Source organism: Callorhinus ursinus, unplaced genomic scaffold (genome assembly GCF_003265705.2).
Source record: "Callorhinus ursinus isolate GAN/ISIS: 27379988/994484 unplaced genomic scaffold, GSC_fseal_2.0 scaffold23, whole genome shotgun sequence".
Taxonomy (NCBI): domain Eukaryota; kingdom Metazoa; phylum Chordata; class Mammalia; order Carnivora; family Otariidae; genus Callorhinus; species Callorhinus ursinus.
In genome coordinates, this window is record NW_027397085.1 from 22358572 (window position 1) to 22373353 (window position 14782).

General features: G+C 36.4%; 1 protein-coding gene across 4 annotated transcripts in view; it reads right to left on the reverse strand.

Annotated features, from left to right (window-relative positions):
• Window positions 1–14782, reverse strand: part of RBM27 (RNA binding motif protein 27) — a 73602-nt gene that overhangs the window by 57824 nt on the left and 996 nt on the right. For all 4 annotated transcript variants that reach the window (XM_025892355.2, XM_025892353.2, XM_025892354.2 and 1 more), the window contains exons 2-3: window positions 3453–3571; window positions 2010–2134 (exon numbers count right to left, since the gene is read on the reverse strand). In XM_025892355.2, the coding sequence (XP_025748140.1) occupies window positions 2010–2134; window positions 3453–3571 (244 nt within the window). The remainder of the gene's footprint in view (window positions 1–2009; window positions 2135–3452; window positions 3572–14782) is intronic.

Sequence of the window (14782 nt, forward strand, 5' to 3'; positions counted from 1 at the left end):
ATTTTTTTTCAGGGGCGCCTGGGTGGCTCAGCCGATTAAGCAGTTAAGCGTCTGACTCTTGGTTTTGGCTCAGGACAAGAACCCAGGGTCCTGGGATGGAGCCTGACGCAGGCTCTGCACTCAGTGCAGAGTCAGCTTGTCCCTCTCCTTCCCTTTGTGCTCCTCCCCCCTCCTGCATTTGTGTGTACGCACGCGCGCGCGCGCGTTCTCGCTCTAACAAAATCTTTAAAAAAGGAAATTTCAACCAACCTGGTTATTTAGATCTTGATTAAAACATATGGGGAAAAATGGACATTTATGAACAAATAGAAATTTAAACACTAGGTATCTGTTAATATTTTAAGGAGTTACTGCTATTTTTATTTAAGATAAAATATTTTAAAAGACTACTTTTAAAATATAACCTTTTAGAGATGCATAATTAAGTATTTATAGATAAAATGATATATCTGGGACTTGTTTCGAAATAATTTAAGAGGATGAAAACTGGCTGAAGTATAGTAAAAGACCACTGCTCATTGATCTGTAAGTATTGAAGGTGAATGATTGGTGTATCAAGGCTCATTTTATTATTCTGGCTTCTTTCAAATACTTTCTTTTTTTTTTTAAGATTTTATTTATTTATTTGACAGAGACACAGTGAGAGAGGGAACACAAGCAGGGGGAGTGGGAGAGGGAGAAGCAGGCCACCTGCCGAGCTGGGAGTCCGATGCGGGACTCAATCCCAGGACATTGTTAGGTCAAGTGATAAAACTGAAATACAGATAGATTAAATTATTTTATTAAAATTAAATTTATTGAAACTAATAATGATACTATAGCTATCTAAGAGAACATCCTTGGGGTGCCTGTGTGGCTCAGTCGGTTAAGCATCTGATTCTTGATCTCAGCTGAGGTCTTGATCTCACACTAGTGAGTTCAAACCCCACAATGGAATCCACACTGGGTGTGGAGCCTAGTTAAAAAAAAAAAAAAAAAGTAATAAAACATCCTTATTCTTATGATATGCAGAGTATCATAAGATCATGATGTATCTAACTTCTAGATTCAGAACATGAAGATAGTCTTGGGTGTGAATATATAGAGAAAAGCAAATGGGGCAAATTTTCAATAGGTGAATAAAGATAGTGCATGAAGTTTTAGGTAGGATTCCTGTCATTTTTATGTAAGCTTAAATTTATTCCCAAATAAAAATCTTATTAATCATAATAAATAAAAATAAAAGTTAATAAATATTTCTGTATAATAACCAACTTTTATGTGCCAGGCAGCTGATTAGGATATGTATGTATATAAAATCTCATTTAAACCTCAATGAAGTAAGTACTACTATGATCATCATTTTTCCCGATGTGAAAATGAAGCAAATAAGTAACTTACTTTACAGCAACAATTTTAATTCACGCAGCCTGATTTTAGAACCCATATTCTTATCATACAACACTGTTTTGTCTATACATAAAAAGGATTACAAATGAACTCTAAAATTTTCCCCTTGGTTCAAACAATTAGATTACCATAAATAATCATGTTTTTGTACTTCAACATTGTAAAAAACATTTTTTTTTCTTCACTCATTCACAATGATATTTATAACTACATTAACTATAAAAAATACTCTCCGGTAAAAAAAGAGAAAATGATTTGTCTATTATATGGAAATGTGTTACTTAAAAATGTCTCTTAAGGTTTCATCAATACTTTACTTCCAGTCAAATCTCTACATTTAACCAAGTTTTCTTTTTCTAAAGTCCCTGAATAAGATTTCTCTGAATTCCTCAATATTCTAAAATTTTTCTTGGAACACTAAACAAGCTATCTGAAATTCTTCCAACATTTCAAGTCCAAAGAAATTAGAAGCCCTGATAAAGAATCTGTATCATGTACCAAACACAGAAGCTTCAATCAACAGATAATTACTTTTAAAGAGGTCAACTTCCAACTGAAAATGATACTAGCAAAAATAGGATCTAAGAAGCCCCCAAAAGCAAAAGAAAACTTTGCATTACCTCTTCTTTAATTTCCTCTTTTTCTTGGACTGGTGGTTTTGGCTCAGGCTTAACCGGTTCCAGAGGTGGAAGGTAGTTCTTAGTATAGAGACTTTCGAACAGTTTATCCACAAAACCTGAAGTTTCTAAGGAGAAGAAATAGTATTTAAGTGTTGCACAAACAAAAACAGATGTTTGAAAACACTCTACAGCAAAGCTGAGGAGAACAGGACATCTCAAATACTGGTGGCGGAACTAAAAATGAGTCTAACCCTTATGAGGAAGAATCCCATTCTTGGGTTTTAAAACTACTGTAAACTAAATAGTAGGAATTAATACGTTCGGAAAGAAAATATTCATCTAATACTGGAGAAAATATCAGATTTTTTATGTGTAAAAAAAAAAAAAGCCTTATAATTCACCAAAAACTATGTAATCTTATCTTTTCAAATAAGAAGCCATATTTACTATCTTTCCTTTCTCAGGAGATATTTGAATTAAAGGATATCTTCTCATACCAACTGTTAGATCAACCAGTAAGTGTGCATTATCCACATTCCTTTCATCTATTCAACAATATTTACTGAATACATTTTATGTGCCAAGCACCGTAGGTTCCAAGTCACCACTCTCAGAGGAAAGACAAACAGGAGGGGGAGAGGGGAGCGATACACAAAGATAAAAAGGCAAATAAACATATAACATGGCAGGAAGTGACAAGTGCCATGAAAAACAAAATGAACCAAGACTGGGAAGAGGAGAGGATGATTAGGGGCATGAAGCACTCAGGGGAAACTACTCTGAGAAGGTAACATTTGAGAAGTGACCAGAAAACGTAAGAGAAGAAACCGTTTCAAGCAAGAGTAAAATGAGTTCAAAAGCCCTGAGCTGGGAACATGTTCGCCATGCTGAAAAAAAGGCAAGGGGGACAAGGTGGCTAGAATGGGGGAAGTGGTAGGAGATGAGGTCAGAGAATTAGCCGGGGAGGCCCTCAGGAAGCTCTGCAGGTATGGAAAGGACTTTGGTAAGCAGATGGGAAGTTAAAGGCACAAAGAGAAGAGGATCATGCCCATCTCTTCCTGGACAGCAAGAAGCTCCAGCCAAGAGGGAAAATAAAGAAAGTAGCTTCAGTCCTAATATTGCAGTAAGCATTAGCAGCTACATTATCCACAAGTTGTCACCCCCCAACCACCAATTAGATTTTGCCACAAGCTACAGAGGACCCATTCCCCTAAAAAGCATTAAAGTTACAAATGCTTCAACAAAGGAAAGAAGCAGAGAAGAAAAGGAAAGGGGAAAAAAAGTCTTCCCAAATACATAATAAATAATTAATAGGAATGGATATATTCAAATGTTAAAGGATGCTGACTGATTTCTTTCCTTCCAAACTTTTATTTCCAAGATTTTATACAGAGTTTTAAATTTAAAATCTTAACTATGCGGCTGAAGGCACATAATAATTACCTTTTTGTAAAAAGACGTCAAGTTGATCAGCACAAAAGGCTTTCAATTCTTTCTCAGGTTTGTCCTTCTTGACCAGTGCTACAACATAGTTGGCTAAGGCTGAAGGGTCAGCATCACATCTAGTTAGACAAAGAGAAAACAAAAATTTTCAAACTTTTTTTCAAATAGCAATGTCATTAATAAAGTCATCCCTATTTTAGAAAGATAAAGGTCTTTAAAATAAAGTGACTGCAAACAAAGGTGACTTGTATAACAGATATACATAGTACAAGCAAGACTGTCCTTTTCTGCTTATTTTTATAAAATTATTTGTCTATGTTCCATGTTCTAATTATACCCAGGATTTTGGACCATATGTACATTTATTTGCTCTCTCAATGGTAACAGGGAAAGGGTGGCAATTGACCCCTGAGTTGCAGGGCTGTAGAAGCACTGTTGATATCCTCAGGAACTATCTGTTGTTCCATGTGACCAACGATGAAGAACCAAGGCAAGTGGGACACCTTTCCCCCATACCTTATAACCCCAGGCACCAGCATCTAAAAATAGCGATCAAGTTCACTGATAACCTTCTCAGTATCTTAAGGATCTCTTTAAAAAATAAGAACACAAGAAGGTTGACACCTTAAATATTACTGGCAAACACTCTAGCAGTTATAAGCAGGAAAGAAAAAATCTGGCACCTACAAGAGAAAGAAGACAAGTGGCAGAAGGGCAGCAGGGTCAACCTCTATCTACTTCTCTTTTCTTTCTAGTCAGTAGTAACCTGTCTTTTGGTGGTGGTTGTTGTTTTTTAAGATTTTATTTGTTTATTTATCTGAGAGTGAGCAAGAGCAAAGAAGCACACGCAGGAGCAGCAGCAGAGGGAGAGATAGAAGCAGGCTCCTCGCTGAGCAGGGAGCCCAATGCGGGGCTCGATCCCAGGACTCCGGGATCATAGACTGAGCCAAAGGCAGACCACCCAAGCGCCCCAGTCACCTGTCTTTCGACATTCAAAATCATCTATGCCAGGGCAGCACATGTCAACTCCTGACATGCAGCAATCTTCAGGCCCAATATTTTATCTACACTACAAGAAACAGAAAGCTTTTGTACACTAAATATACATACATATATATATGGGAAAAATATATTTTTTAAGTAAATAAATCAAATTTTATAAAAAAAATGAAGCATCAGCACCTTTACTTCCTTCTAGTCTATATTTTTAAAGTTTATAATTCAATAAAATATAATTTTTTTATTGCCAATATTGCTGTGGGAAAGGCTAATTCTTTGAACATCAATGCACATTTATGGACCAAATCCAAGGGAGCAAATTTCAGTGACTGTCAATCTTACAAAACTCAGAGCTAATAGGGCGCCTAGGTGGCTCAGTCGTTAAGCATCTGCCTTCAGCTCAGGTTATGATCCCAGGGTCCTGGGATCAAGTCCCGCATCGAGAAGTCCTGCTCAGCAGGAAGCCTGCTTCTCCCTCTCCCGCTCCCCTTGCTTGTGTTCCCTCTCTTGCTGTGTCTCTCTGTCAAATAAATAAACAAAACATTTAAAAACAAAACAAAACAAAACTCAAGAGCTAATAAAATAAGTTGTACTTAAGTTAGGGTCAAAATGCACTAGGAAAGAGTATAAGTCGGCAAGATGAGAAACTACATATTAATAAAAACATGCAATTCAAAAGAAAGCCAGGATTTTTCTTAGGTAAAAAAAATGTAAATTACATTTTCGAACAGATTACCTTGGTAAACCCAATTGCTAAATTTTAAAATGGATATACAGATCAATATAAGAAAAACAATCTGACCAAAAAATGAGTAGAGGGCCTAAAAAACAAAACCTGTCAACTATACTTCAATTAAACAAAGAAAAAATTTAAAAAGAAGAAAAAAAGAAAAAATTGGCAGAGGACCTGAATAGATATTTTTCCAAAAAAGACATACAAATGGCCAACAGGCATTTAAAAAGACGATCGACATTACTAGCCACCAGGAAAATGCAAATCAAAAACACAATGAGATCTCACCTCATACCTGTCAAAATGGCTATTCTCAAAAAGACAAGAGGGGCACCTGGCGGGCTCAGTGGGTACAGCATGTGACTCTTAATCTCGGGATTTTGAGTTCAAGCCCCATGTTGGGTGTAGAAATTACTTAAAAATAAAATCTCAAAAAAAAAAAAAGACAAGAAATAACAACTGTTGGGGAGGATGTAGGGAAAAGGGAACCCTCATGCACTGCTATGGAGAACAGTATAGAGGTTCTTCAAAAAATTAAAAAATAGAACTATCACATGATACAGTAATTCCACTTCTAGGTATTTACCTGAAGAAAATGAAAACACTAATTCAGAAAAACATATGCACCCTATGTTCATCATAGCATAATTTACAATAGCCAAGATATGGAAGCAACCAAAAAATCCACTGATAGATAAAGGAATTAAGAAGATAAAGACGACATGGTATATATAATGTATTATTACTCAGCCATAAAAAAGAATGAAATCTTGCCATTTACAGCAGCATGGATGGACCTATAAGGTATATGCTAAGTGTGCTAAATCAGGGAAAGACAAATACTGTATGATTTCACTTAAATGTAGAATCTAAAAAACAAAACAAAACAGAAATGCTCATAGATACAGAAAGCAAACTGATGGCTGCCAGAAGGAAAGGGAGTTGGGGGGGGATGGATGAAATAGGTGAGGGGAATTAAGAGATACAATCTTCCAGTTATAAAATAGGCAAGACATGGGGATGTAATGTATAGCATAGGGAATACAGTCAATAATATTCTAATAACTTTGTATGGTGACAGATTGTAATTTGACTTATTGTGGTGACCACCATACAATGTATAAATCAAATCACTGTTGTATATGTGAAACTAACACTGTATGTCAACTACTCAATCTAAAAAATACTAATAATAAGTAATAAAATGAATATATATAGTAGGTTCAAAAATGTTACACAGGCCATGCCCACTTTGGCTAATCCATAAATCCCTTAAAACAGAAATGTGTACAGAGATTTAATCTCACTCCTGAAAACAGTAAGGTATTTAATCAGTATAGTTCTAATGGATGTAACATTCAAATGGAAGAGGGTAAAAAAAAAAAATCTATCACATTTCTATCTTTATGTAGAAAAGTTCAGATCCTGGATAAGGAAGATATATATTTTTTTAATTTTATTTTTTTTAAAGATTTTATTTCAGAGAGAGAGAGCACGAGAGGGAAGAGGGTCAGACGGAGAAGCAGACCCCCCGCTGAGCAGGGAGGCCGATGCGGGACTCCATCCCGGGACTCCAGGATCATGACCTGAGCCGAAGGCAGTCGCTTAACCAACTGAGCCACCCAGGCGCCCCAAGGAAGATATTTTAAACAGAGAAAGAAAAGGATTTTTAAAAAATAAGAATGGCAGGGGTGCCTGGGTGGCTGAGTTGGTTAAGCATCTGCCTTTGGCTCAGGTCACATGATCCCCTGGTCCTGGGAATGGGCCCCTCATTGGGCTCCCTGCTCAGTGGGGAACCTGCTTCTTCCTCTCTTTGCCCTTTCCCCCACTGATGCTCACTCGCACTCTCTCTCTCATGCTCTAATAAATGAATAACATCTTTAAAAATAAAAATAAATAAGAATGGTAGAAAGAGGCAATCTCATTTTTTCTGCTGTTAGGAGAACCTTTAAGGAGTCTCATGACCCAATAGGTAGAAAGCTGGGTAATATGAGGTTTCTAGTGTGAAGGAAGCACAACATTCAGATTACTGGATAAATGAGGGGAGTTAAGCAAACCCAGCTACCTTATACATGTACTTAGTATTCAGACTCTGAAAAACAAATGCAGAGTAAGGTTGCTCCTGACGAAACATATTTTGATGTGATGTGTTAAGCCTCATGATGGATAGTTACAAGAAGGTAAAAGAGCAAAAAAAAAAACTAGACACCAAGAAAAGAGAGTGGTCACAGATTTTAAAAAATTTGTGCAGTATGAGTGAACTGATTGTTAATAACTGATGTTTAGAATTCTGTACCAAATACAAAAAGCATGTTTACAGCCAAAGGAATGGGACCATTTACATTTAAGCACACTATGAAGGAAACTGCCAGTCTGAAATAATAAGTCACACCAATTGAATGGTGAAACTTAAATACACTGGGGAGTTTTATGCTATAATTTTCTATACCTTTATGATTGTTCTTATTTATTCTTTCATCACCCCCTACTATATAATCTTTAAAAACTGACAATTCTAATACTGCAATAGCTATGGCACCAATGCGAACGGTAGCCCAACCAAACTTCCAGAAGTTTGTCCCAAAAATCTGAGCGTGAGTAAGATCCTTGATAATTTACAAGACAAATACAGGACCACTTCTTACTTCTCTTACCCCAGAGTATTTAAAGTCTTTTAGCTATTTATTTGTGACCAAAGCTTATGGAAATTCATCTTACATAACTGTAGGAATAAGAGTATTTGGGAATGAAAAAGATTTTAAGATTTTGGATCCACGACTATGGTAAATACACACATTTCTAGACAGAAAGGGGCTTCTATTATAACAAAAAGATTAGAAAACATAGTAATAATCATCTAAAATTACTATTCTCATATAGTCTTTAAAAGGCCTTAACAGCACAATCAGTGAGTTATTATTCATTTTATAGATAACTAAATTTGTAAATATGTAAAGACAAATGAAGTGATCCACTCAAGATCAGGCAGAAAGCACACCTGTGGAATTAAAACTCAGCTACAATTCCACAGAGTAAAATCTATTTTATACCACATACACTTTCCTACTGTAAATCCACATGACAATGCATTCCATGGCTCAACCAGTAGTTACCTTCCAATGAAAAGAAAGAACAAACAAAAGAAATTTCCATAAGTTTAGTGGAAATTAGAAATATGAGGACTCCTTAAAATTCACATCTTGCATAATAATGTCCTAAGAACATCTTTCAATTATCTATATTTTATTTAAAAAATAAAAATCAACTAGAATGAATTTTCATCAGGGGACGTTAATAGAAATATTGCCTTAAAAATGTCTTATCTGTAAAACCTCAAATTTGTCTTTTTCCTCCTTAATGAAATCTCCACTGCAGGTATATGACACATCTGCTATGCTGCTATATCAGCTTTACAGATTTCAGACATATACCCAATCCCAAGACCAAACAGTAAATAAAGGTCTTTCCTTACCTTAGGCCCCAAGCCAAGAAACACTACTTAAAAATTATCAAAGTCTACCTGTTTTAGGAAAAAACCAACACTACTTAAACCTTTTCCACTTTCAGAAAAATCTACATGTTCTTGAATATGGGCTCAATTTTAAGTTCTACCTTGGTGTAATGTGTTCCCTCTCTCACTGTGTCTCTCTCTGTCAAATAAATAAATAAAATCTTAAAAAAGATTTTACTTACTTGAGAGAAAGTGAGAGACAGCATGCGCCTGAGTGGGGGGAGGGGCGGCAGAGGGAGAAGCAGACTCCCCGCTGAGCAAGGAGCCGGTAGGGCTCAATCCCAGGACCCTGGGGATCATGACCTGAGCAGAAGGCAGACACTTAACTGACTAGCCACCCAGGCACCCCTGAAAACAGCATTATTTTTAGCAGAAAAGAAAAAAAAGTCAACATAACCATTCTCATTGTTAAATGTTTATGAAATATTAGGCACCCAAAGTGATGGTTATAAAAACAATATATAAATATGAAAAATGTTTCTGATGTAAGGTCAAATGGAGAATTACAGATAAAAAATTTAAATCTGATTCTGATTATAGCTACATGGAAGTTCATATACACAAGAGAAACTAGAAATAAACAAACACAAGTAATTTTATTATTTTTTCTTTCTGCATTTTCTGTAATAGTATTTTTATTTTTACTTTATAAGACAAAAAGTAAATATAAAAACAAAAAGTCAGCCTCTGAGATCTGGGTTCAGATTATTCCTTTGATAAAACAATATTGGAAAAACAAGTAAAGGGAGGTGGGGGGTGCCCAGCTGGCTCAGTTGGTAGAGCAACTCTCGATCTCGGAGTTTTAAGTTGAAGCCCCATGTTGGGTGTTGGCATTACTTAAAACAAAATCTTAAAAAAAGAAAAAAGAAATAAAAGAAAAATAAGTAATATTGGAGTTGACGTTTTCAAATTGTTAATGTGAATAACTATTAAGTTCTAAGAACCTGTTAACAGATATTAAAGAGAGAGAAATAATGGCACTTCTACTTTTCAAACAAAAGCTTTCATCTTCCCCTTAATTAGAGGCTTTCATGAACAGATGAAAATACTCCCAGATTTATTTGGGGTAAAAAACATATACACACATACATCTATCATATGCAAACACCATTTTGACACTTGGACTATGGCTCACAGAGCAGTAGTCACCACCTAAGTATAACCTAAAAATCAGACTAGTAAAAAAGAAAAATCTAGGGGTGCCTGGGTGGCTCAGTCGGTTAAGCGTCTGCCTTCAGCCCAAGTCCTGATGGGATCTAGCCTGCGGCAGGCTCCCTGCTCAGCGGGAAGCCTGCTTCTCCCACTGCCTGCCGCTCCCCCTGCTCCTGCTCTCTCTCTGTCAAATAAATAAAGTCTTAAAAAAAAAACTTACGTTTCAAATTGTCAACTAACCTACATATACATATAAGGACACTGATTCATTTAAACGTTTACTGACTGTTCACTAAATGCCAAGCATCTTGCTTGGTAATGGAATTACTCTGAGCAAGACAGACCTTGCCCTGCAGTCTAGTGGCCAAGGGATGAAAATGAAAACAAATAATTATAGTACAAAATAACAAATGGTTAAAAAAAATTTAACAACAAAGTAAGTAATAACCCTGTGAGAAGATCAGACAAAGCAGTGATAGGAAACATAGAGCTATAAAAGCAACTTCTGGCTTCTAGCCTATAGCAGTTGGGCCAGGAAGAATGAAGTCAGACGTATTTAGGAGGTAGACCCAAGGACATAAGAACAAATATGTCCTTAACTTAGTATACTAAAACTTGCCAAGAAGTCTTCTGGTCAAAATAAGTCCTTTCTGTGAAACAGTTAACAGTCTCCTTAAACAAGTCCCACAGCAGTTTAGAGGCATACTAAGTCTTTGAAGCCACTAACCACATTATCAGAACTTCTCAGTCTTAAGAACACACCTCCAAAATACTCATTTCACCTTTGTAGTTTATTTATCTGAGAGGTCAGGTCTCATAGCTGCTAGGTGACAACTTTTCCTCCCATTTGAGCAGCCCCAGACATTACTAATCAGAATTTAATGTGATAAGGATTGTAAAGCTATGGTAGCATGTAAACTCTAGAGTTCAACCTAAGTATAACCCCTCCATGACCAACTGAGTCAATAAAATGATCTCAGTCTGTGAAGCTTATTGCTGCCTTATCCACCATACTCAGAGATAAAAACATATTCAATCTCCTAGTGCACTTAAAAAGACTTTGATATGGACTGAATTCATAGAAGTGCACATAATGGCCATGGCTTTCCCTAGCAATTCCCAGTCCTACCTACAGGGCCAGCAGTGAGACTCTAGCTCTGGCATGCATTAGATTATTATTTTGTAAGTGACAGTAGAGCTTAACATTAGTAAGTAAAATTTTTTGCAAAAACAGTTTAATACATTTTCATATTTCAAAAACCATAAAATTTCATTTATATTTAATGATTCTAAGGTACACAGGCCCTTTTTATAGTCTGCACATTAATATTCATATCATATCTGTGAGGTAGGTAGAAGGCTAATATGATTAACTGTTCAGAGAAAATTTAGAGAATTTCTCCGAAGTCACACAGCAAATCAGACATAGAGACAAAACTGGAAACTAAATGCCCGATTCACATAATGATGTTTTACTACAATAGACAGATGCAAGTGTCCAAAAAGTATTACAAACCCATCACTCTTTTTAAAACATATGCCAAGACAAATTTTTATAGTAAACCAAACGAACAGCCTTGAATTATATATGTTTATATATATTTAATATATCTAGTATAAATAACTTAAAACATTTCCCATTAAAGAACGTTTTTGGGTAGAAATGCATGTTTGTTATTGAAAAGTGCTTGCCTGAACTTTTTCTAAACTTTTAATTTCTTCAGTGATAAATATATCCCCTAGATTTACTTAGACTTTACTCTTAAAGGGCTCACATACTGAAAAATGAGAAGTTATTTCTGATAGAAAGAAACCATGACATCTCCCAATTGCGCATAATCCCTACATAGTTTCTATGACTAAGATATCTAGGATATTTTGGAAGTGAAGGAAGATAAAGACCTCAAACAAGGCTTGTGAGTTCAGTCTGTTCATGTAGCAGTAAGAAAAGAGATATAAACTTCTTGACTACGACAGTTTCTCTCCCTTAACTGCACTGCCAACAAAAATGGTACTAGGTTTTTCCCAACCAGTTAAAGGAGTCATTTCCTCCAGGAACCCTCCTTCTGTCTTTCCTCTAGTAAAAATGATAGGTCCCACATCTACAAAAGAAGTGGAATGGAAAGTAACAGATAAGCTCTACCAGCATATATTTCTAATTTGTCTACAGGGAGTAATTACATGTAAACTGGCTTGGTTCAGAAATAACCCCGCATGCCTTTGTTTCACCACTGACAAGATGCAACATGCTTAAAAATCTTTTATAAATTTAGTTAACTGTAAATTAAGCTAAATAAAACACGCATCAGTGGATCACACGCAGGGATAGGATGAATCCAACATATCCACTGCAACTCCATTATCTGAAAACCTAACAACTGCTCTGAAATGCTATGTTGTAACAACATGCCAATCTGCCATGAAAATTTTCTTCAATCTGGAATATGCAAAAAGTAAATTTACAAATACAATCCATTTTAGTATATCATCTATTACATTTTAGGGTATCTAAACAAACAAAAAATAATCTCCCATGACAACATACTAAGAATGAAAATATGTGGGCGCCTGGGTGGCTCAGTCAGTTAAACGTCTGCCTTCAGCTCGGGTCCTGATCCCAGGGTCCTGGGATCGAGTCCCACACCGCTGAGCAGGGAGTGTGCTTCTCCCTCTGCCCCTCCTTCTACTCATTCTCTCAATCTTGCTCTCTCTCTCAAATAATAAATAAAATCTTAAAAAAAAAAAGAATGAAAATATGTATGATATTGGCATCTGCTATTTTCCTTTTTTTTGCATTTGTTACTTATTACCACTTCCATCCAAAACCATTAGTTATATGAGTTGAAAATTAGTACTTTTATTTTGTACTTCTAGGAAAGCCACCTATATTATTAAAGTTTAAAGTGATTTTTTTGCTTTTTTTAACCCTAAAAAGGTAACGAATTTTTTTTTAAAGCATGATGTGTGCTTTCAGTTGAACATGTAACTCAAAACAAATGGGGAAACCAAATTCAATCACTTTAAAGATACTTTTTACCCATGAAAATTACAGAATATCTACAAACTTATCAGTATAAATAGCCAAAAAAAGCCAAGAGAAAACACTATTAGGAGGTTTAGTAAGTTCCTACCCAAACTAAATTTCCACATTAAGAAAAAAACCAGCGGTGCCTGGGTGGCTCAGCCGGTTAGCAGCTCCCTTCAGCTCAGGTCATGATCCCAGGGTCCAGGGACAGAGCCTGTAATCAGGCTCCCTACTCAGCGGGGAGTCTGCTTCTCCCTCACCCTCTGCCCCTCACCTCACTCGTGCGCACGCTCTCTCTCAAATAAATAAAATCTTAAAAAAAAAAAGAAAAAAGAAAAGGGGCGCCTGGGTGGCTCAGTCATTAAACGTCTGCCTCCCAGGGTCCTGGGATCAAGCCCTGCATGGGGCTCTCTGCTCAGTGGGAAGCCTGCTTCTCCTTCTCTCACTCCCCGTGCTTGTGTTCTCTCTCTCACTGTATCTCTCTGTCAAATAAATAAATAAAATCTCTAAAAAGCAAAGAAAAAAACAAAAACCACTACCCAGAATAAAACATTTTAGGGAGCTTACAAAAGAAGGGCAATTAACTATAAGGTTACAACTTGTCACCTTCTATCAAAGACACACATATTTAACTCTTTTAGAAGGATCTCTACCAATAAACAAACTCAGAGCCTGTATGCAAAATTGTTGCGCACACACACATAAGGGTTTATGTTAAATAACATGAAGGTAAAGAATTTTTAAACATTGACCTTTTTCTTTTTTTTAGCCTGTTCCATATACGATCATTTTCACTAAATCTATTTCTTTTATTTCCCACTTTTGTCACAATCCATCTCCATTGCTGTGTTCCAAAACTATACTGTAGAAAAAGTATGATGCACACTCGAGAGACCCATATTCTTCTACAAAACTTTCAAGTAGATCATCACCAATACAAAACGCAAAGTCCTAGTGTACTTTCATTCATACCTGTATTCTACTCACATACTCCTCATCCTCGGAATGTAAATAGCACTTCAGACATCAAAACTCCCCTAATGCTGTCTCCTTTAACCGACCTACCTTCAAAAGGCTGACACATCGGACTACAGGTGACTCTCTTCCTAGGTGTTAACATCCAAGAAATCAAGTAGCAGAACAACAACAAAAAGATTTAGTTAACAAGATTTCTCAGGAGAACCAGGAAATAGATAATCGGGGAAGTACCTGTCTCCCAAGAGCCCCAACTTTACCATACCTCCATGCCTTCCAAACTATCCCTTATTTCCACCTCTGAAAAACTCAGTTTTTTTCACTAAAACGATCTAATCTAATGAAGCATAGCCTGCCCACCTCTTCCTCTTCTACCCCGTTTCCTTCAGTCCGTAAGTCCTCACCTCTAATAGAATAACTAAGCAGTAGAAATGAGGAGAGGGCAGGAAATGATCCCTTCCCTTCCCTTTCCATGCCTTCTTTCCCAGGAGAGTTAGATATCATCTCTCTCCCAATCCTCCGTTCACCATTCCCTCTCTTCCCTGTATGGGAGATCTCAGAAACTACACACCCCAGTATCCCAAATAAACACAAAACAATCCTACCCTCTTAAAATGGTTTATAAAACAAGCAAACAAAGCTGGTACCTCTGCTATCCCTTTGAAGCATCCCAATATTTCTACAGCTAATACTACCGAAATATTTTTAAAAAACAAGCCCTTCTCATTTTTTTTTAGCTCAACAAAAATCCTACACCTCAATATCCTCAGTTGCCCTCACAATCCTTCAACAATATTTACAAAACTCTTATTCTTTCTGCTACCCTTTTATTCTTCCAACAGCTATAACTAAAAATGCTTACATGCTTCAGTTATACAACACTTTCAAATACCCTCCAATAATACTAAATACCAGGGTAGCCCTTTCAACCCTTA